Below are 24,813 nucleotides of genomic sequence, written 5' to 3'. Positions count from 1 at the left end.
TTTAAAAAAGTAGAAAAACAGCAAAAAGATGGAGAGATATTATAAAATCTAGCATTCTGAATGCTATGGATTGGAAAAAATGAATTGATACATTTTCTGATGTTTTCAAAATTTCAGTGAAAAATCACTTAGTACTTGCTGTAAAACTATTGATGATCATGAAATGATCACATGAGAGTGCTGAAGCCAATTCTGCCGGCAACTTCTTTCGCCTTTTTTTAACGTTCTCTACAAAACCGTTGATATTGTTCCACTTCCTGTGCTTCAAGGATTTTCTTCTTTGAGTTTTTCACACAGAATCTTCCCGGGAGTTCCTGGATTTTTATTACTCATGTTATCTTGAAATGCACTAACAACAGCACGTTGTTCTTCAAGAGTAGGTACATGAAACGCGGACTATTTTCCTCTTTTTCATTTTAGGACTGTTTGCAGGGCTCGAAATGATAGGTATCTGCAGGGTCTGGAATAAAGTCTTTGTCCATATCATTGTCAAGGTTACCAACTGTATTTGCATAAATGTCTTGCATAGTTGGAACAAGACATTAGCATGAGGCAAAATGGACACGCATTTTTAAGTTTAAGTTGATCAGATCCAGATACTTCTGATGAATCCTGCAACAAAGAAATAAGTAAATAAAGACTAAAGCATAGGGAGGAGAAATTCAAATCTATATTGATTGGGTCAGTAAGCAAAGATACTTGCAAAGAACATAAAACTGTATGAAATCAACGAGAACGCTAACAACCAATCAAAAAGAGCAAACAATTCTTTAAAAACATAAATTCAAGGATGTTTAACAAAATTCATGGACTTCATGAAATTTAAGTAGTGTAGCCTTCTTGGCTATTGCATGAGGAACCTAGAACTCACAATCAGTGATCAATCAAAAACCTTCTATAGGTACAGGGTTATCCAAGAGTTACTGACCATCCCTGTAACTTTTTTCCAAATTGAGATAGAAGTTTGAAACTTTGGCAATGTTCCTCGGTCTGAAGTTACAACTTTTTGGTCCCCCTCCCCAAAAGTTTGGGGGGCGGGGGCTACCTTTTTTTTCAAATGAGAAACCCCCCCCCCCTTTGTGATACTTCATTCGAAAGATAATAAAAAAATAAATTTTTTGGCGCAAACCGCAGGTCAAAATGTTGAGTTTTGACAAAATGGCGGCCGGTCAAAGTTCAAAATGGCGGAAATCTGACATCTCCGTTGTATATTGAGGGATTGGCGTTAAACTCGGAATCCCAGGATTTTTCCCGCCATTTTTCCGCCGCCATTTTGAAACTTGTCGGAATTTCAGATATCCAATGAAAGTTTCGTTCTTCTCGTGCCGAAATACCACCGGATACCAAGTTTCATAAAAATTTAACGATAAGCAGCCTAAATATCTACATCCGCGCTCTTGGCCGCCATTTTGAAAAGGACTGAATTTTCTGGAGAACCAATGCAAGAATCGTTTTCTCGCCTCATAAAACCCTGGGATTCCGAGTTTAACGCAAAACCGTCGATAAACAACAAAGATGTCAGATTTTCGCCATTTTGAACTTTGACCGGTCGCCTTTTGTCAAAAGTCAACATTTTGACCTGCGGTTTGCGCCAAAAAATTTCTTTTTTTATTTTCTTTCGAATGAGGTATCACAAAGGGGGGGGGGTCCCATTTGGAAAAAAAGTTAGCCCCCGCCCCCCAAACTTGAACATTTTTCTCAAGGATTTTTTCTAATACTGTAGGTCGTTCGGAGTATGTTAATAACTCTTTCCAGTTTTTTTAATGAAATCGATGGTATTGATATCTCTGATGGTTTTCGGCTGATTTCTCTTGACGTTACATCAATGTACACCAATATCAGCGTTGATTTAGTCATCGACCGTATTAATAATCGTTGGGATGAAATTGAGCAACACTCCCCGGTTCTAACGGATCAGTTTCTTCACATGTTACGTGCACCGTTTTTCAATTTCAGGAAACTTTTTACCACCAAATACAGGGACTTGCAATGGGTGGTAGTGTAAGTGCAGTTTTGGCTAACATCGTAATGGAGGAGCTTGACCTCAATGTACATAACGCTATACCTTACTTTATTTATTTACATAAAAGGTATCATGATGATATTTTTGCTTGTGTCCATCGTTCTGACATTGATTATATCCATGTATTTTTAACGACCAATGTCCTGCCATACAGTTCTTTCTAGAAGTTGAAAAAGATGGCTGCCTCAACTTTCTAGATATGTCTTTACTACCATCAGCTCACTTCATTCATTGTAAATGGTATCAGAAACCTGTAGCATCAGGCAGATACCTCAATTTCGCGTCCGTACAACCATTTATTTTCAAGTAAAATGTGGTATTTTTAGCACGTCGAGTGGTCGGGCTAACTGACAAAAGTTTACGATCAGAGGCCCACTGAAACCGGATCAATCGAAGCTACGGCTCTAGCACCCGGAACTTTCGGCCTCGGAGCGCCCTGAAATGATGGTATATCCGTAAAATCCTTTTTTCCTTTTTCTTCGATGTAAAATTACACTCACGGAGAAAAAAAACTTCGTGCATGGGACTCGAAGTTGAGGTCAAATGGATCTCTGAAGTTTTCTGCTCACGCATCCGCAAACTTGCAGTCGAGCTGCCGAATTTCGGGTCAGACATCGACGCACTTCGGTATGTACTTCAGATGTGTGGCCCGAACCCATCGGTATATATCGAAGTACTTCAGATGTCTGACCCGAACTTCGCCAGCTGGACCTCAGGTTTTTAGATACGTTATCCGGAAACTTCAAAGATCCATATGGCCTCGACTTCGGGTCCTACGCACGAAGTTTTTTTCTCCGTGCTGAGGTGAAGATAATTAACTTGGAAAGCTGTGTCTTCTGCAGGAACTCCAATCCAGGGTAGTCCCATTGAGAGTTTGCGAGCACAGCCAGCAGCAGGCCGTTTCGGAAGAGTTGTTGGACGCACCGCAAACGCTGACAAGCCTTTACCGAGGGGGAGGTCTGGATTCCAGAGGTCATGCGACCCCGGGGCATTGTCGAGTCGAAACTGGAGACCGTAAACGCAGCATCCCGAGCCGCTTTGCGAAACCCGTCCCGCTTCGGTGCGAACGCCGAACGGCTCTATTTGCAAACTCGACAGGAACAAAGATCCGGAGCATCGCTGTCGACGACGGGTGCACCCTGCACCGCCATACCGTCATCGGTAAGAACAGCGTAACACGAATGTAATGCCCCGGTGGATACGCGGTTCTTGCGGCCGCACGACTACATGCATGCGCGACGCGGCGCGGCTCAAGACCGGAACTAAATTAAGACGAGACGAGAGCAGACGCAATCAACCCTTCCGCTCTTTTGTCGATCAGAACGAGATCTCGGACAAAACACACTGAAACTCCATTCACCCGCGGGTCGCTCTGATTTATCGTCCTGGAAACCGGTACCGGAATCATAATTAATCCGCCTCATTCCGGAAAGAGGCGTATGTGCCACGGGGGCCTCGCGGTACGTACGCCGTTTTTCTGTTCGTTTGCTCTTTTTGTTGGAGTCAAAGGCTTGAATCGTCGAAAATAGTGTTGTTCCAATTAGTAGCACTTTAAATTGGGGTAAATCCTTTCCTTTAAAGCTTAAAAACCGCTGGTTAGACAAACGGAGGGGAAATGGTGACAACGGCCACCCAAAACACTCGGAACCCTATCTTTCAGACTTGTCGCGTGGAAGCCGGTTTGGTTCAAACGCTCGGTTACGCCTTTTCATGCGAGACTCGACTTTGCGGCAAAACTTCGTGCAACTTTCGAACGTCTGCGGATTTAGACATCAAATCCAAACCAGAGAGTACATGGAGTCGTAATGTAAGTGGGAGAGCTGGCGCCACTTTTATAAGAGATTTCCAGGTCTCAAATTCCGAGACTCCTGTGCGGCGCCGGGTCACTTTTTCGATACATAATCGATTGTTTGCGATACACGGGGACCCGAATTACTATGTATCCCGCACCGCCATTTTGGATCGAATATGTATCGAAAAAGTGACTTGCACACCGGGCTCAGAACTCGTCGAGTAGAACATGACGCCAACTCTCCCATTTACATTACGACTCTATGTACTCCATGTTCCAAACGTACAGTCACTTTTTGGAGAGTATTTCAAGCATCACAGGTCTTGGTAGTGGTCCTAATTGGGATGAAACGATAATTTCTCTACCGACGCTTTTGGTATACTGACAAAAAGTGTGGGAGCTCTCACCCAGAATTATGGTAATTGTTATTTTTAGTCTTATACTTAAATTTTGATTGTGACATTGTAGGGTGAAAATAATCGGACATCTGGTAGCATTTGCCATGCAATCAGAGTTACATTATTTGCTGCCATAGAGTCTGTTGGTGAACACCACACTCATATCACTGTGCCTCAAGCCATACTTTCCTCAGTCTCGAAACGATAATTTCTCCTCAGACATTTAGGTTCACTGAAAAAATTGTGGGAGCTTTTACCAGAATCATGGTAATTGTTATTTTTAGTCTACTTGAATTTTCATTGTGACATTGTCGGGTAAAAATAATCGGACATCTGGTAGCATTTACCATGCAATCAGAGTTACATTATTTGCTGCCATAGAGTCTGTTGGTAAACACCACACTCATATCACTGTTCTCAAGCCATCCTTTTTTCAGTGTATAAGCCCCAAAAAATGTAGTCACCTCACGAATATCGAAAATATTTCAATTTTTGTAAATATTTTACGATGTATATTGGACCACAATATGATGAGAAACTTAGAATAAACGGCAGCATATAAAATGTATACTGCACCTGATTCACACAAAGTCGTTTATTTTCGAAATCGAGTTTCCTTCAAAATTTGTCTGATCTAATTTACAATGAAATCCTGATGCAGTTAAAAAAGTAAAATTCGTCTTCTTTGTTTAAAAACGAGACATAATGAGAAAACCGGAAGTGCTCAAGAATTGACGTTCAAATGAAAAACCACGCAAATCCGAAAAATGATCTGTTTGAGCCTGGGAAAATGATGAATTACAATTTTAAATGTTGATTCAGCAGGCGCGCCCAGGAAAAATCAACGAAGATATAACTTTTGAACCGTTCGAGGTAGAAAAGCTGAACTTGAGGAATATTTCAAAGGGGGGCCATCTTCCTTGGGGGGGGGGGGGGGACAAAATTGCCAAAAAAGGACCCGAATCGAAAACAAGGTTATGTGTTTGTTTACGTTTGAACCATGACGTAGCCACTGCGTCAGTTTACGGCAAAGACATAAAGACGGAGCACTAAAAGCAAAAAATGAAGCTTCTAGAGCTTCTTTTCAATCACCTCTACTATTGGCTAGAGGATTGGCGGCGAAATCGGGACAAGTTTGAATTCAAATGTAGGGCGGGAACTAATAAATAAAATTGCGGAAACAAAGTATTTTAGGTTGATTTTTGCCCAAATTCAGGTACACACTCATATTTTATTAACTTTAGGTTAGTTTCGGTCCGTCGTCGACCGACTGATTTCATTTGGGAGTAACGTAGATCTAGAACTGTAACGGCCTGTTTGAACCTGCAGAACCACCATAAGCAGAAGAAAAACTAACTTTATCTGAGATTACTGCCTGTTACCGAGCAAAAGTAGGTGTAATATATTAGGACGCAGACCGAACTTTCTTAATATAATCGTTTTAAGCATTTAAAACACGTTTCGAAGAAGAAATAAGGAAAAATCAAGAGGACAAGTTCAAATCAAATTTCCGTTTGCCGCCATGGATTCCCGCGCTCATTTACACACTCACACAAGCGCGCAGCGCCGAACCTAGCTTCACTTTTTCCCCGTGCTTTTAGATACGAGCGCTCCGTCTTTATGTCTTTGGTTTACGGCGAATCGCCATCGCCTCCGTGGCATCCGTTCATCGATCACCTCTCCCTCGGCGGTTCCCCGGGCGGGAGCCTGACGCGCTGACACCACTCTCATCAAAGGAGGGAAGCCGCCCCACTTGATTCGTTGAGCATCGACAATCGAGATCAAGCAACAATCTCCGGTCGCAATCACCGTCATCCACAAACTTACGCGCAACTTTCCTGTCCCCGATCCCCGAGCTTCGGTCCCCGTCCGCGACACGGCGCACAGTGGATCGAGTTAATAGGAGAGGTCGAACAAATTGCAGAAACTTTAAACGCTTATTACTCCGTTTATACAACAATTTGAGGTTCTAAAAGTGGTTCCATTGGCTTCCTCGTGACATTTTCTTCCTCAAGCACCCCTTGAAATTTAAAATGTGACGTATTAAACATCAAACTTTCCGGTTTTAGTCAAAAATTTCATGTCCGATCTCTCTAAATGACTCTATCCACTGTGCGGCGTGACGTGGCGTGGGATTACTCCGGATCAAAGCGTCGACGAAACAGCGCAACTGAAAATCAAGATGAGCCATGATCTCCATACAACCAAACCCTCGCCGGGGCTCATGAAGAAATCAGAGTATGTCCTTACGTCTGCGGCGCCGCAAAAGCAGGTACGTAAAAGGACAGTTCAATCGGCGGAGCTTTATTGTGCCAGCGGGTGGACGAGCGCGGAGATGGGGTGAGCGAATGTGGGGGGGGGGGGAAGGGTGAATGACTGATAATCGACGACGGAGAGACAAAGGCGGATGCATAAAAAATGAGTACATCGTTGAAGACATCAAAACACTTTATACACTCATAACTCCACACATGCACCCATTTGCACATGTCCGCAAGATGCACCGGGAGGGGTGGTGCACTGCAACGGGGGGAGGGGTAAGAAGGAAGGAGCTGCTGGGCTTTGCTGTGCTGGTGCAACGCAATACTTAATCAATGGATCAACTTACCCCTTTGCGAGTGCCGGGAGTAATTACAACTGCAGTCAAATCGACGTTGCCAAGGCAAAAATCATGAAATCCTGTCCGTGAACATGATTAAGACAGGAAATCGTGATGTGTTCATTGGCTTTGATTAAATGCTTCTTTATTGAATTCTTCGACTGAAGAAATGGTCTACATTCAATATTCAACGGTGAAAACTCCTTTTAGATGAAACGCAATGCAAATGTAACGAGCGGGCAGGGAACTTCTATCAGAATCGCCAAGAAAAAGTTTAACCCCATTTTCGCGTTATGGGCGTGTTACGCAAGAGAGATACAGCCAATCAGATGCAATTTTACCGGTTAGATAGCACGAAAATAGTGTTGAGCATAACAGCGAGCTGATTGTTGCGAATATTCGACAAACGGAAAATAGATCGATCCTATTGGTGGGAGCAGGTGATGCCGGGGTCAAATGAGGTAAATGATAGTAATAGTACTAATCGTCCCCCTTGGTGTATTAAAACCACTCGCTACCACCAATACTACCGTGACAGCGAAGAAAGTCGCGACTCTCAAATTTTCGAAATCGAGTTTCCTTTAAAATTCGTCTGATCTAATTTACAAAGATATCCTAATGCAGTTAAAACAGCAAAATTCGTCCTCTTTGTGTAAAAATGAGACATGTGTGAAAGCCCTAAGTGCGCAAAAATTGACGTTGAAATAAAAAGAAAACCACGCAAACTCGAAACATGTTCAGCTTGAGCCAAGAAAAATGATGTATTGCAATTTTAAATATTGATTCAGCAGATGCGCTCTGAAAAAAGCAACGAGGATATTTGTTTGAAACTGCAAATATTTACTTTTACACGGCTCTATTCAGGCGCAAAAAGTTCCACGAGGAGAAAACAGCATGTGCTGCAAACGTAGTATTCCAATCAAGATGTCGTAAAACGAAGGAAAAGTACTGACATTAAGTATTCATAAATTAAAAGACAGCCAGTATAAATAGACCACTGTGAATTTTTTAGACTACATATCTAGTTCTAGTATAAATACATCGCTGTGAATTTTTTAGACTATCTACATATCTAGTTCTGGCGTAGATCATTTAGTTTTTCGTCGGTGAATTTAGTTCTGCCTTCGAAATCAGAAAACCACACACAATGAATTTACGTGCTTCTCAACTACTATGCATTTATATGGTAAGTATGCAGAAATGTTTAACTTACTCAATTTGAACTTACTGACCGAGAAAAACGTTAAAAAGCTTTGCAGCCTTACACTGGAATGTACCTCTAGTAAGGATAAAAATTACACAACTTTAGGCGATGGAGGTTTTTCTTGGGATTTCATACGGAAAAAGTTGAACCTAGTGAAAATTTAGAAAAACGACTTTTAGGTCAGAAATTTGCGCTCATAATTTTGTTAAAGCTTCTCCATGCGGAAATAAAAAAAAGTCTGAACCAATTTTGAACGATCAAACAAATAACGCTCACAAAAAACCTTTCCTTCGCCAAACTTATTCTTCACTCCTCCGACTCGTGATATGGGGGGATTTCAGGTAATGGGAGAAAATGGCTCTGAAAAAAACTTGAAAAGTGATTTCACATATCAAGCTAAAGACTACTTCTCTGTTATCTTAGAGCTCCATAGTAGCATTTAATTACGTGCATCGCAATATCTTTATAATTTTTCTTTACCAAGCCTGACATGTCAGGTTGCATACAGTACTATACTCACGAATGTTTCGAGAATACAGAAAAAATTAGGATGTACATGTCCAGTAATAGTTCTATTGCTCCCGAGTAGACAATCTCTTTTTCTTCGGTTCGTTTAAAATTTTTATGGATTTTCCTGATCGAAAGAACACCACGATATCTGGTTCGTTGATAGATATGTTCTATTTGTCGTAATAACTTGCAACTCTACTAGGCACATTACTGAAATTTTATGAATTATTTCCTTGTAAATGAACTGAATATAAAATTGCGTAGGTAATATGCGGTGTTTTCAGCACCCTTGCTGCTAACATTGAGTTCAATGCAGAGACGATGTCTAAAATCCTGGCGCGACGTAACCCTGGGCCTCCAACATGTGTATGTATATTAATATGCTTCTCTTCTTTCCGTTTCAGTTTTGACAGTGGATTAATATGCCGTTATGTTTCCTAATAACACATATCTAGAAGTATTAAGTTTAAGACTGCAACATCAGTCTATTCAACTTTGAGACAACTAAGTAAAATACGTGTGATGGAGTTCTTTTTCTGGGAGATATTGTTATATCATTAAAATGTTGCCAAGAAAGTACGCACGCAAATTTTTAATCAGGTCCTGCACAAAGGAAGAAATATTTAAAAAATAGACATTTTTGACAATTCAATTGGTTGAAATGCTTGCGCTGAAAACGCTTGGACCGTCCTACTTAAAATGTTTATTTAACAAAAATCTCGGAAATCCGCCCAGATGCCTGATGGTTGAAATTTTATGTTTGTCGACGGGACAAGGAAAGACTAAGGAGGAATGGAGTTTTGTAATTGGTCGGCTAAGTGGGCCACTAAAATCACCTCTTAAGTTGCCGATACTTTGTCATCAAATCCACACGACGAAGAGGACGGCCAGCAAAGCCAACAAATCACATAACTCTATTCCTCCTCAGTTTTGGCTTATGCTCTTGACTGCCACCATAATAGTATAGTCAGGCTGCAACCACGTATGTATACGGATATTTCGATTTTATATTTATGTAGTTAACGCACACCGAGAAAAAAAAAAAAAAAAAAAAAAAAACACAGTTATTCTACCGTTACAACGGTAGTAATATCACACAGGATTCCACGGTAGTAGAACCGTGGATTTTGATTCTTGTAACGATGAGCACGGTGATATAACCGTGTTCACCGTAATATTACTGTGGGCGCAGACATACTATTATGAGCATATGGTTATGCTACTGTGCTCATCAATAATATAACCAAAATTCACGGTTCCATTACCGTAGAATCCCGTGTGACATTATATTACCGAAGTAACCGTCGAATTACCGTGTTTTTTTTCTCCGTGTTAGGGCACAGTTAAGGGCACGAAAATTCCACTTTTAACAAGCTCTTTTTCTGCCTGGCTATCGCTGTAACTTAGCATCAGTTGTTATCATTAATCATACACTTCCTATGATTGGACTCTGTTCTCAAAATCAGTCTGCCTTTCACGTCGCCTACAATTCTCTCATTTTTCATCATTTGATTGTTTGTAAAAGAATGAGCCACTTTAATGCCACAATACTCGCCATCGATTTTTCAAATATTAAAAGGAATAGGCTCCCAAAATTTTACATCAGAATTTGACTAATTTTTTCATTTAAAAATGGCCCTCTTGCAAACTTTTGCTAAAGCAAATGTAAGAGTCATTTCTATCAGTAAATGTCTCAAAAATCACGATGAGCGTATTGGAAAAGTTTGAAATGCACTCTTAACTTCACAATCTGCGTAAGAAATTTGCGTTTTTTTAGCTTCCCGCTTGAAAATTGATATCACGGCACATGTGAACATTTCGTGAGGGATGTTGTTCCATTCAACCCTTTTGCAAGAGCAATATCCAACATAGCTGACGCTTCCGCGCGCAAATCGCACTCGGGAGCACAAGGTCAAATGCGGATCTTTATCAACGCGAAGAAACCGTGAATGTAAACACCCTGGGTTGTTAACAAGTGGTTTGAATCTCGTCCAGACACTCATGTTTTGGCGAATCTTATGACACATATGGCTGTCGGTCATATTGAATAATGTGTAGTATCCCAGTGCAGGGTTGCACGCGTGAAATGAAAAATATGAAAGATTGGAAATTTCCGTGAAATATTTCATGACATTTCACGAGACTGTGAATTATTTTATATTTTTCATAGGCTAGAGTATGCAACTCGCACTAAAACACACGAAAACAGAAGAGAGCCACAATTTTCAAATATTCCGAACCATGAGTTTTATGAAATTGTATGAAACATTTCAGGCGAAATTTCAAGATTTTATTTTTCATGAAAAATTGCAACCCTGTCCTAGTGCCCAGTGGTTGGATAGAACGACACCTCTAACGAAATGTTCACCTGTGCCGTATAGTATTTCGTTTTCGAAGCGAGAAGCTAAAAAAAAAAAAAAAAAAAAAAAAAAAAAAAAAAAAAAAAAAAATTCTTACGCAGATTGTGAAGTTAAGAGTGCATTTCAAATTTTGCCAATGCACTCATCGTGATTTTTGAGAAATTTACTGATTGAAACAACTCTTCTTTTTACCCTAGCAAAATTTTGCAACAGGCCCATTAGAACATGGAAGAAAATTAGGTATAGGTAACATGTAATGCAGCTGTTTGATCCTGGTCACAGCTATCTTTTTCAAGAATAGAAGAAAATATGTATTTCATCTCAGAATATCACCCAAATCGAGGGGAAAAAGATAAAGAAGTGAAGCGTTTGTTTTAATTTATGTCTTTCATTTGAGCATACAGTAGACTCTGGATTATCCGGATTAATTGGTGCCGGGCCCGATCCGGATGAAAAAGAAATCCGGATAATAATAGTAAACACAAACACCACCAACCAACACCACAGTATTCTTATTATGTATACATCATGTACATACCAACACGAATTTAAAATAGGTTAACGCCAAACTGAATGACTCAATGGTGATTGTGACTGGTAGCCGACAACGATAAATTACAATACAACTATTAAAGCGCGCAATGTGTGAAGTATTCATGCAGTCTTGTAGCCGCTAATGTGCGTTTTAGGCTAACTAACCGACTGCACTGCGTTTGGCGTAATGCGAGAAGTATTTATGCAATCTAGTAGGCGCTAATGCGTTCCACGCCGACCTCACTGTTTGGCGCAATGCGTGAAGTATTCCTTCAGCCTTGCAGGCGCCAATATGCCTTGCGACCGCTTCTCCGCGGATCCACTCACTTATCGGAATGCGTACGTAGTTACATGGTTGCAAAATTGATCCGGATAATCCAGAGTCCGGATAATACGAAGCCTGATAATCCAGAGTCTACTGTATACACGTTAATTTGCTAATTATTCCGACTTGTGTGTTTAGCAAAAATGTGATTGCGTCGAGCGTATGAGCGGTAAATGCCCTGATTGCGGCGGGTCTAGATGTTGCCCTAAGTGCTAACAAGGTAACATACTAACAAGTCAGAACCCTGGATTTTCAGTTTTTATAACTACGTCGTTTGTGACTTGTTTCGGTAAATAAATAAATTCTTCCAAACATTTATACATCTTCCATATTCCTCTATACCTTTAAAAGTTTAAGTTTTTTGTCATAGTTCGTTCCAGAAATCTTCAGAAGATCGTATGCCGATGTCCATGATTTTTGCGGTTATCTTCAGGTGATGATATCATCATCATCATCATCATCATCATCATCATCATCATCATCATCATTGATATAAACTTCGAAGGATTCCACCTTTTTCTATTTCACTCGAGGGGTTGCCAGATTGTGCGATAAATGTGAATATTTTACATGGGTCTGAACCAGGAAAAGTGCTAAAAAAGCAACTTATCTAGCAACAGTAGAGTCTGGGAGGGACGAGAAGCCTTCCTTCGAAAACCCATGATTTAGCTGGAAATATCATTAAAACAAATTGGTTACGTTTGAAGCATCAAATGCATACTAGGAAAAGCTATTTAAAAAAATAATTATTGCATATGAAGACAGATGCTACAAAAAAGGGAAAAAATGAAAGGGAAAGGAAATGAAATGAGGATATAATTACTTATGAAATCAGAGAGAATGAAACAAAAACATCAGAGAAATATATATGCAATGATAGTATAGGAAAATAACACAAGTGGGCTCATATGCGATTCGGAACTCGGACTGTAGTATCGTTGAGCAGTTTTTAGATCCCTACGCCACCGTTAATCTTCTCAGAAAGTAAAGATGAACTTTAGCGACTTCAGCGAGACAAATCGCGCAAATAGATCCACAGCAGATTGTCACTTTCCTCCACCCAATGGGACTGGCGTCCCAGTCAAATGCGTTTTTGAAAGAAATGATCGATCCCCATCATTGCCTCATCTCTACAGATCTATTCATGTGCAAATAATGGCACGCTCCGGTAACAAGGTTCTGTGACAAAATCATTTTTGTCTTGAGAGTCTCCAAAATGTATACAGCATAGTGATCAAATGTCCAATTGCTCGCCGAATGTCAATCGCGTAGCGAGTGGCGGGGGGTCCGGGGGGCGCAGCCCCTAATGACTCAAGCAACTCTCAGTCCTGTCGGCGTGGTCGTCGCTTGGACTACTTTTCGTGCTGAGAAAAAACGCCGTATGGTGGGGAACGCAAAGCCCTCAATTGGAATAGGTACCGAACCCACTCGACCGAAGCTTTTTGGACTTAAGAGCGGAGAAACGAGGGACACAGCTATGACGATAGATTAATCGAAAACAAAGAGCGCTAATCTGAGTGCCGATTGCGTAACGTCGGCGCACGGCCCGGCGGTGACGGGGCCCAGAGCAAAGCTCGACTTTTAATTAATCCCGTGCGGTCAAGTAGCGATCGAGCAAGGTGGAGGCAGGGGTCAACATAAAGTAAATTTAAGCAAATTTGAGACGAACAATCTGTTTCGGGTCTCGATCAAAGGCTCCAATATAAGAGGGGACGGAAATCTAATCGGACATCACCGCGTTGCAAATAGAATGCCTCTTCGGTATGAAACTCTGCGGTGCGGAGAAAAAGCCTTGATCTAGTAGTTTACTGCGGTCAACCCCCCACCCCCCATTTCATTCCACGAGGGGACGCTTGCTGGACCAGTGAGGCAGTAGTTTTGCCGCCGACTAAAAGCTCAACTTCCAACTTCCGCACGACGAATTAATAATGAGTAATTACTTGATTTAATACGGTGAAAGGAATCATGCGACTCGCAGCGGCCTTTGCCGATTCCCTGGTGTTTCGCATCCGATTTGCATTTTATTTCATGCGCCAAGGAGATGCAATGCACCCATGCGGCTGCGGGACGAGAGATCTGCCAGGGAATCGAACGAGAGGGTGCGTTCGCTTCGTTTCTCCTATTTGTCACCGGGTGCATGGTGACACCGTGTCGGTGACCCCACTGCTGCAACTCTACGGGGCCACGACTACTATTTATAAGTATTTACATCAAAAGAATTTACCTCTATATCGTGACATTAGCCTTATAATGCATGTTTTCCTACGTATCTCGTAACTAGTTGTGAGTCACAATTGAGATAGTTCCTTCTTATTTAAGTAATTGTATCTCACCAAGAGGCCAGGAACTCTTATTTAAAGAGCTTTAAAATTTCGGCATTTACTTTTGGACCATCCGAACTTAAAAGGTGGATGTTTGAAGGGAGGAATTTATGAATTTTGTTGCGTGTAGCATAGGTTTTTGGGTAAGATAGCAAAATATGGTCGATTGTAAGTCCCTCCAGTGAAAACGGCAACCTTACATGAATGAATTAATCAAAATTGAGGCTCAAAACTCTATTTCTCAAATCAAATCCCCTTACATATTTTTCTTCGTGCCGGACAAATATAACAATAAGACAATAGTACACATAGAATGTTAGGGGAGAAAACATGGGAAGCAATCTTACGATAAATCTATTTATTTTGCATAAAAAACTTTTCAAATTAAAATAACTGAGATTTCACTCATTGTATTTACAAACTTAAGCTAAAAAATACATATACTCCTCTGATTGATAATTTTCTAAGAGTAAAACATGCTTCACGTGATGAAAACTGCTTTGAGCTTTCTTACAGGTCGCAACTATATAAAAAAGGAAATACAACATTTGAAAGGGTTTGTTTGATACTTTAAGCCATGATAATGTCCTTAGCGTGACAAATTAAGTAATAGTAAAATATCAAAGACTTGAGGACACATTACAAATAAAGTCGAGATATAAGCGAACATTTTGCCAGTTATCACTGGCACAACTTGGTGAAACATGCAGAGAAGACTCATAAGTTCGCTCTCATAATCATGGATGAGAAACAAAAAGTATTTGAACTTATAGTTCTATGATGAGCATGAGGTGATTGTTCTGTTGACATAGCTGATTTTCTATCATGACGTCTTTGACAAAATATTTTTTTAGAAAAAGGAGCAAAAATTACTGTCACATAAATCGAAATGACACACTTAAAAAACATCCACAATACCTCTCTTCATAATTTCTTTACCTCGTGAAAGAACAAATTAATATGAATGTACATCTCTGAAGCACATTCTGGGTTGCATTTCTTTTCTTTTTTTTGTCATCCTTGGGAAAACCCAATTTTCAGAGATGAGAGATAGATTTGCTTCGACAGCGCTCGAAGATGAATTTCTAACTCTCCTTTTTGATCGCATTACTGAAAAGTTAATTAGTTGATGAGTAGAATTTTCCACGACTAATCAACAAGGAGACTTTGCACGATCGGTAATCCAATGCAATGCATCATGTATTTATCCTTCATAATTAATGGACGGCTGGTCGAAGCCTTTGATACATTCGATTAGACAAGTCCAATCTCAGAGCGTAGATGCCAAGAAAAATGCTGGCTAACCCGATTTACAGCATCATCTCCTAGAAATTTGCAGCAAGACTCCTGTAGAAAACAAACAAGGCACAAATATTGATAAAGAAATACGATTAATTATAGAGATTGGTGTACATGTGAATAGATCTACATTTCGAAAGCAATCATATCAGCGTGTTTTTTGCGAACCTCCAATGAGAGGATACGCCCTTCATGCAATTTTTCTTACTTCACACAATACTGCCGTACTAAGAAAGAACGCCGTATGAATATTCGAGAGTTTCCGAATTTCCTTCGATAAAATTTGTATTTTTTAGGAAAAATATGAATATTTTTCCTTTATATTTTCAGAATCTGTAGGTAAAATTGCGAACTAAATTATCTGAAAAATTGGGAGGAAAATATTCAAAATTTACTGGGAAATTCGCGTTTCATCACAGGAAATTTTGCAACGCCTGAAGATTCATACGGCGTTTTTCCCTATAGCACGGCAGAATAGTCCATCAATGAAGTGTGTAATTTCAAAATGGGAGTAAATCCTCGATCGAGGGAAAATTAGGAGGGGTTTGGAAATTCCAATACTGGGGGCTGCACCAAGCGCACATAATGAAAAGCGAATTTGGCATCCACAAATAAAACTATTATGTAATTTAAAATTTAAGATGGCTACATCGTATGGAGCTCCAGCTTTTACTGAAAGTGGCAAACCCAGCCCTCTGCTTACAAATAGCATAACATAGTGAACCCCTTCTGCGTAAGAATTTTAGATACCAGCTTTAATGATACAACGAGTGTTGAATGGGAAAGGATACATGGATGCGAATTCAATGCGCTTCACTGAGCTCTGACCCACATTTTGAGCCGAGTTCATTCATTTCATTCGCGGCTGAAATGAGTGAGCGACTTGAAATGAGTAAGCGAATGTTTCGCGCGAGGGGGGCTGAATAACTCGAGACACTTCATTTAAGTCGCATGATGATGTGGCAAAGTCTTTCAACGTGATTACACGCCGCCAACAGCTGCAGTGTGCGAAAATAATTTCAACGACTGTTTTGACACCTCTCTAAGTAGACGCAGTGAAAAAAGTGAGCAATGACTCCGCATGATTTTTCGGTTTCTTTGTGCTCTCTCGGGGATCAGCAATGACAGCGCGGTCGTGGAGGAAAGCTTTTTGGGGTTGCTTATGAGCTTGATCAATTACTTTTCCACCTCTTTCATTCCTCTAAAGAGACTTTCTCTTTGAAGTTTTCAAATTAAAAAGGGAAACGAAAGTAAGCGAAACAAGATTCCTCGTGAATGCCATTCAAAACGACGACTTTTGCTCTTTATGATATCACTTGCCCGCATTATGTATGGAAATTTTGCCGCTGCAACTCTAAAAGGAGGGATTTTCTTAAACACGATAAAATTAACTGCGAAAAATTTCGTCTCGATCAGGTGATCAATTTCTGAGGAAAAACCTAAAATAGCCAAAAGATCCATACAATAAAAGCAAATAAAAAAATGAATTGGCAAGAAAAATAAATAGTTTAATTTTCCCGAACAGAAATCATTTCGCTCATAAAAATAATAGAAATATGGAAATATGTTTGACGAGGAAGAAAATAAATACCAACTACCAGTGCTGGATATCAAATTCCAGCTCTTTTGGTTTCCTGTTCAGAGGCCAACGTAACTTTGAGCATTATTGAGTGCTGAAAAACAACTGATACATTTCATTTTTTTTCTTCTTCCAATCACAGTTTCTATACTCTATAAAGTAAAGATTACCTGTATATGGAGTATAATTCACCCAACAGTTCAGATCCCTGCAAATCGAAAGTTCGCGCGGAATATAACTAATAATATGAAAAATATAAACGGTCTTTTCATTCGAATGACATAGAGTAGTTCTAAATTAAATCTTCTCTGATCGATTTTTAGGCAAAACAAGGGTCCATAGAAATGTTTATACTCTAATTTTAACGTTTTAATTATTCATTTATAAAAATATTTGTTTTACTCACGTTGAGAATTTCGTTTTGGGTGCCTGTATATGTTTGAAATTAAATCAGGACACATTTCATTCAGGCCGGTTCTATCCGACTGCCGATCATCCATACTCATCCTTCGAGATCTGCGAGTAACGGTTCTTGCTAAAGAAAAAAAAGGAAAAGAAAAAATGGAAGTTAACTGAGCAGAAAAAAACATCGTTTCAGAATAAGGAGAGCTGGCTCTGCAACAAAAATGAGGCTGTGATGAGTGAATAAGCTTGACAGGCGGAGCGATACAACTATTCGTGCACTAGGACTGTCCGTATTGCATAGGTAGAATATTGAAGGCGCAATGGATATCCTTAAATTTTCAGTGGCACCGTTATCACACTACGCCGCGCCGCACAATGGATCGAGGTCAATGGGAGATGTCGGGCATTTGGAAACTTTAAAAACTTCAACACCGTTCAATCATAACTTTGAGATTTTAAAAAGGATTCCATTGGTCTCCTCGTAAAATTATATCATGACTTGATATAAGCAAAAAAATTGGACGTCATGGTCCGTTTTTCATACTTCCAATTCCGGATTTTGCTGGCCATGTTGTACCGACCTTGCGTCACAGGGTAAACAGTCCTTGAGATGCAACACCTCCTTTTTTTTCTCTAACGTAGCAATCAAAATATGACGTCACTTTGGACAATTCCATCTATCAGGTACAAAGAGGATGTTCCGTTGTGCAGAGTCAACCACTATATACGGCGACTGAGCACCGGTGCAGGGTGCACCGGTCAAAATACGAGTGCATCACCGAGGAACAATAGCATTGATAACTGGCCTAAACAAGCTACGGGGGACAGGGCTAAGCCACCCATCCCGAACGCCACCCCACCCCACACAATTTGCTGTTCCAATGAAAATCAATAAATGAAACCTTAATCACGGCATCATGTTGGTACTAAGGAGTATTGAATCACAATGACCGCCGATCTTTTTTGAGCCCGCGCGCGTACAGGGAGGGTGAAGAGAGGGTGCTGGGCGCTCCTTCTTTTTTCCCCCGCACAATGCCCCTCGCCGCTCATGAATGGAGCCGTGTTGATATTTTTGTCAACACTTGGGTAGGTATCAGTTCTACTCCGCTAATTTGCAGAGAGAAAACTTGGCTTGGCTAAAATTCATAAAATTCTACGCAGGAAAAATAATTGTACACTGGAAAACAAGTCGCTTGGGTCTAGCAGAGTCCAACATTGACTTCTTTTGGTTTAGAAATGTGACATAAGAAACCTATACTTTTGATTATTTTGTACCGTCTTGAAAAGGCGCTCACTAATCTCCGCCGAGGAATGGATTGTATCACTGTTGGCAGTAGATGCCATTTGCGCCACTAACAAACTTATCAAAATAATTAAATTGCCATCCTATCCTCTTACATCTCACTATCAGAGACAAGAAGAATCGTCATCAAACTTCGTGAGGAAGCTTCGAAAAGTCCACCCGGCTGTGATTCCTGCGACTCTTAATAATCTTGCCACTTGTCAAATCGATCTTAAAATGCTCTACCGTGAAGTTAGGTTTTGAATGTAAAGTATTTCCTTTTCAATCCGGCATCAAAGCTCGTCGAGTTTTCTAATTTACCGAAGTTGAGCCGTCGGCGACTAACACAACTAGCGCTGCATGGACCAAAGCAATGTTGCATTGTTGCCACAAGGAATCACGGAGTTCCGACGCACGGTGGCATAAAACGTAGGAAAAATGAAAGATTGGAAATTTCAGTGAAATATTTCATGAAATTTCACGAGACTGTGAAATATTTCGTATTTTTCAGGGGCTAGAGTATGCAACCCGCACTCAAACACACACAACTAGAAGAAAGTCACAATCTTCGCATTTTGCGAAACACGAAAAGGAACCAGTAGTTTTCAATATCTTTCATAAATTTCTGAAATTTCATGAAATATTTCACGTGAAATTCCAAGATTCTATTTTTCATGAAACTTTGCCACTCTGTTCCGACGGTTGAAGCTGAATTTTTTACGCCACTATATCTAGCATTTGTTCGACGTTATTTTAACGCTTAAAATATCCCAAAATGTCGATTCAACCTTACGATATAAGATGACAGGCTACCGGAATACTCGGAGTTTTCGCCAATAACATCCGATCGTAGCAAAGAGCTTGACTCCTTAACATAAAAAGAGATATAGTCAGGAGAATGGAGAAAGCATATTAACTCGAAATGTTCTCTGACTGTTTTCACAACTTTATTGTAATCGTGGCAAAATTTTAATCTGTGAAATTTATTGATTCTCCCTTTCCCCCCTCCAAAGTGAAAATTGTTGAAACATGTTTTATAACGTCGTTTTTGTTTTTGAGACACACGGTTTTGGATTTTAGGCAGTGATATGATTTTCAGCGTTTATTCGAATACATTGTGAGCACTCAGAAAAAAATGGTAAAAAAAGATCAGTTCGTTTATACATGTACTTTACCTTCTTGACATTCATAAATTAACTGACCAGTAACAAAGGACCAGTATTGATAAACAATTGCATTGGTATAATTTTATTGATATTTTTTACTGTCCTGAAAGTATCGAAAAGCCACTATAATTTTACCGATCTCTATCATTTATTTGAGGGCACGGAATAAAATATCTAAAAGTAAAGATTGTCTGTTTTTAATCTCAATAGCATGTTTAATACATTTTGCAGCTACCGGCAACCAGGCGAAACCTATTTTAATAGTTTGATTAAAGCAAGGCAGACTCATCGTGGAGACAATAAAAGCTCGACAAAACGTAGCGATTTCGCGGGTACCGTTCCACCCCGCACAAGGTAGACGCAAGGGAGGCAGTATCGAAGCGTGAATAATCGACCATCGATATTTTCCTATTTGAAGCTATGGTAAGGAATCGATCATCGACTTGCCCTGAGAGTCGATCTTTTACTATAGGTTCAAATAGCGGATAAATCGATTTGCCGCAAAGCACGACACGCCACTGGAAGGAGGGTGGAGGGATCTAGGCCTCGCGCGTAAAGTCATTTTGCAAGTTGTGCATGCACCCATCGTAACTTGGCTCGGTCGGAGACACCTCACGGACTCATTAGTTTGTGAGGAAAAATCGCATATTCTCTCGAAGTTTCCTATGAAATTGTGCGGTTCTTACTTAGCCAAAACGACTTGGGTTCGTTTTGTCGTGCGGGGATGCGAGGAACGTGGAGGAAGTCTTGAAAGTTCCTCAGCTCTCGCCGAAACTTGGTCCGGAAGTTTATTCTTCCGCATATGTTCTGTTCTACTCCATTGAGTTTGCAGCGCTGTTAATTAAAGGAGCAGGTTTGTCGCATGCATTCTACACCCTCCCTGAAGTAGACACGAGTGGAAAATCACGGTGAGGTTAATGCCCGACACAGAAAAATGGAAAAGTGCCGGAACGATTTAAGCAGGGAAACAAAGTTTAATTGAAGCATTTTTAACACTTTCCGTGTGATTTATATCAACGAAGAGAACTATGCACTCAATGATTCAGGGTTTAGTAAATTTTTAGTCACTCTTTTAGTTGAGAAATGCGTCCCTAAATTACGTAAGGCACTTTTTCGGTATTTTTGCCCCCCCCTCTCCCCTCCCCTCTCATACGCTTTTGGGACGTAGTTCCCTATCCTTATAAACACGTAAAAACAAAATGGCGTAACGTTCTCGCAGATTCCTATTCCCCCACCCCCATCTCCCCCTAGAGCGTTACTTAACTTAGGGACGGCCCCTTATCCAGGTTGTGCAAAGTTATCAATTTTGGGATAGTGTTGAAACCCAAACGTCTTGAAAGCATACTTTAATATGAATGTTCCCTCTGGCTCGAACTATGTTTTGGAACTCCCATGAACAATTCAGACTCCATTTCTTTAAATAGGCAAAAAAAACCTTATGAAAGTTTGACAACACCTAACGGGACTTACTCTCATCTTGTCCGGCATTCTTCAATGGACCACTAGACAAGGTACGAATTTCAGCATTCTGATACATGTTTCCTAACCAAAATTTCACGTATAACACGATACGCACAACGAAAATTACCAAAATCAACTCCTGACGAAGATATTTAATGATTCTTGATGCGTGAATTCAAACCACCCGCTCATGAAAACTCAATGCTCTACGTGATTCACATCGCGCGCTAAACGTTATCATAAACGTCTCAGCGATATAAAAATCTGGCAACCTCAGTCTTGACGCTTTGGCTCAGCTATAGCAAATTGCTTATAGTTTGAACAACACATGGTGGGAAATGAACTTTGTTCGATTGAGAAGCTTGCGGAAACCATTGTAGTGCGCGATTTGACTCACGTAGAGCTTTGTGTTTCCTGTGAGCGGCCAGTTCAAATTCCTCGTAACTGATGTGAAATAAAAACGTTAATATCTTCGCTAAGAGTTCGTTTCAGTAATTTTTGTTGCGCGAATCTTGTTCTACGTGAAATTTTGGTTTAGAAACATGTATTAGAATGCTAAAATTCGTACCCTGCCTAGTGGTCCATTATTGAAAACGCTTGACAATTTTGACCTTATATTCTACGTATGCATCCTAATTTTATCCATGAAAATATTAAACTTTTACCTCCTACGTGCAGATCCATTCTAAGGATCTGTCCCTTTCAGCGTCGCATCACGATTTGCCGAGTAACTTTATGCAGCGTTTAAGATTCAGACATTTCACTGGTCAATTGTGCGACACACTGAAAAAGTGAAGTATGTAAAGAAAGTGTGCGAGAACTTATACGAACTGCTGAATTAACTGCTATAGCAGTTACTTTATCAATGTCAGGATGTAAAACTAACTGCCGTATAGCGGGTAATTTCGCATTTTGTGAGTTTTTTGTCCGGATTGTTCAATCAACTTCACTTTTTTTTCGGTGTAGGTACATTCCACGGAATAACCTTTGTTACATTGTAAACACAGAGAAAAAATACTCACCATGTAAATTAGGGCCGTTGTTGGACTCGTTCGGTCTTCCGGGAGAGGATGCTCGTCCGGATGTTAAAACATGGAAAAGCACATCACACAGATCGCCTATCAACTTGTCAAATCGCCTGTAGTCCTCTGCAATTTGTTCATCGGACATGAAAGTGTCAAACGGCACAACCATCTCGAAGGATCTAAGAATAAAACAGTACATCATGCACTAGGATATTTTTTAACTTTATTTTTTGTTACTGGTGGTTTTGGCGTTATGTTTAGCCCACAATAAGGTGTTACCGTATTGAGTGCCACAATCTTCCATAACATGACAGCAGTCTTATTAACTGAGACACAGCGTTACGCGGCATTACTGAACCATTACGCTCTCTTGTTTTAAATTATGGAAAGAAGATCTATTCCTCCATCATATTTTTCGTAAGAGGATAGTCTGAATTATCAATCAGTGTAATGACATTGACGCTTGTGTAATAGAATAGGAATGGTACGGCCTTCGGTAATGATCTCGATTGGAGCTAACGGTTAACTAGATTAAATTTCAATCCGAGAATGTGTCTAGAATTTGGGCACTGAATGAACATTCAAAACGACACCTTTCTCACCTAAAAGTCATCTATTTCTAACAATTTTTTCAAGGTGCTGATTACTTTGTTTTGTTATGAACTTTCAAGAAATGTATTCACTAAAGAACCAACAGCATGGAGAGCGTAACACGTACTTCGAAGGTTCTCTAAATTCCTTGTTTTTTAAAAAATAAATGAATAAAATATTATCTACCATGAGGGCAAATACAACAAAGTGAATTCGATTGTTTATACTTGATGAATTAATATAAACCTTAATCATTACTTATTTTAGCTTAACTAATTAAAGCTTTACTCTGAAATGTACGTTTCAGATCCTTGACCTAAGCTTCGAAGCTATTTTATACTCTTTGTTTGCAAAGATTAGATTTGTTAAGTACAAACTAGTGTTTAAAGCGAAATAAGGTCCATTTTCAACAAGAAAACTACACTTCAAACGAAATACATAGGCTCAGCACTACACGAGTTCTTTATGATTCTGGCGATCAAAAAACCATGCGAGTATAAATTCCACAAGATTTATAATTCTAAATATTGTGAGAAATCTTACCTTCTGTGATGTTGGACCAAAAACTCTGATGTTTTGATGAGACGGCCTTAGTTAGAAACTTCTCAACGGCAAAACTCACTGATAAGAAGCATGAGACGCAGTCCTCCGCTTAGAGAAAACACATTTTCGCCTCCAAATGAGTCCAGAAATTCAGAAATCGGCCAATATAACCTCGAAAACAGCGTAGATTATTCAGGAAATAGTGCACGAAACAGGATGTGAAAATAACCGGTAGGAAGAGAACGAGCACAACATGAGCACCGTGGCCACCCCAAATGGAACTGAGCCCCGCTCGCCGAAATGAATGAGTGCTACGCTCGAGAGCCCCTACCCCTCCTCTCGATTTTGCATAAATTATTTATTTTGTACACCTTTTCAAATTTTACTTGTTGAAGTCCAACTTGACTCTTCCCGATGCCGGTGAGTTCGACGCCCGATCATCGAATCGTTCCCACGTACGTCGGGCCCGAGGTGCGCAGCCACCCTTTGTACCTGGCGACCGAGGGATGACAAAAAATGATCGATCGATGTTTGTGCTACACTGACTAAGATTTGAAGAGAGACTTTTGATTTTATACAGATTTGGGAAATTTTGAAGATTAAATTGAGGAAATTAAAATGAGTGGTTGTTCTTCAAAAATTAGTGACAATAATTAAAACGAAGAAAAAATAATTTCATGGTCTAGTTATTTTTAAACAAGACGGTAAAATGATATTGGGCCCTTTTGCCATAAAACAAAGCCAAAAAGCTCCAAAAATTTCAATCAGAGTCAAAAATTTTTGAGCTCTAATTTTTCTTCTCGTTATTTTTAAGCTTTAAGCTATTTTTTTATTTATTCATTTGAATAAGTATTTATTTATTTGTTGGAACTTGGTTTTTCTTTTTTTTGAGGCTACATTGATGTGGTTTCGAGTCAGAAAATACGTAAATACATACATAAAGCCGCTTTTATAGCGCAGCCTCGCGCTCTGCGACGCCCAATCGCCATTGCCCCCTATCCTCCCAGAGATCATCAGGCAATTGGCACCTTCTGATCTCCTCCTCCACCCTTGTCGCCAACCTTTCACAGGACGTCCACGCCGTCGCCGGCGTGGCCAAAAAATAAGTAAATAAACTTTATAAATTCTCATACTTTTTCCATTAACAATCACACCACATGAGCTAATAAAATTACAACCCCTCTTATAAATAATATCAACAGTGATCCCAAATATTGCGGGTGGTATTCATTTTTCTAATCAAATTATTCATAACAATTTACTGATTTAGTAATGTGTGGTACACTATTAGAGTCTGCGCCAATTAAGTTCTTTTTGATTGCGACAAAAGGTCCGCCATCTACCTTCTTCAATCTACTTTCTATGCAAAAATGACGTCATAAGATCTTCTGTTGCA

General features: G+C 39.9%; 1 protein-coding gene across 1 annotated transcript; it reads right to left on the bottom strand.

The window, feature by feature from the left end:
* Positions 1-15,062: 15,062 nt before the first annotated feature.
* LOC109044802 (uncharacterized) lies at positions 15,063-23,965 on the bottom strand. The gene is made up of 4 exons (XM_019062732.2): positions 23,418-23,965; positions 22,281-22,462; positions 17,351-17,479; positions 15,063-15,413 (listed from the first exon to the last, which is right to left on the bottom strand). The coding sequence occupies exons 2-4, from the start codon at positions 22,450-22,452 to the stop codon at positions 15,385-15,387; spliced, it is 330 nt and encodes a 109-aa protein (XP_018918277.2). The 5' UTR covers positions 22,453-22,462; positions 23,418-23,965; the 3' UTR covers positions 15,063-15,384.
* Between the last annotated feature and the right edge of the window lie 848 nt (positions 23,966-24,813).

This window comes from Bemisia tabaci, chromosome 5, assembly GCF_918797505.1.
Source record: "Bemisia tabaci chromosome 5, PGI_BMITA_v3".
In the NCBI taxonomy this organism is placed as follows: Eukaryota; Metazoa; Arthropoda; class Insecta; order Hemiptera; family Aleyrodidae; genus Bemisia; species Bemisia tabaci.
The sequence above is the reverse complement of the archived record's forward strand: the minus strand, read 5'-3'. Positions and strand labels throughout refer to the sequence as shown.

Excerpts from the sequence above, each read along its gene's own strand:
- LOC109044802 (XM_019062732.2), bottom strand. The coding sequence starts at position 22,452 with ATGGTTGTGCCGTTTGACACTTTCATGTCCGATGAACAAATTGCAGAG. Across the intron at positions 17,480-22,280 it reads CAACGGCCCTAATTTACATG|CAAGAACCGTTACTCGCAGA; the intron begins GTGAGTATTTTT and ends TTTTTTCTTTAG. Across the intron at positions 15,414-17,350 it reads CCCAAAACGAAATTCTCAAC|GAGTCTTGCTGCAAATTTCT; the intron begins GTGAGTAAAACA and ends TGTTTTCTACAG.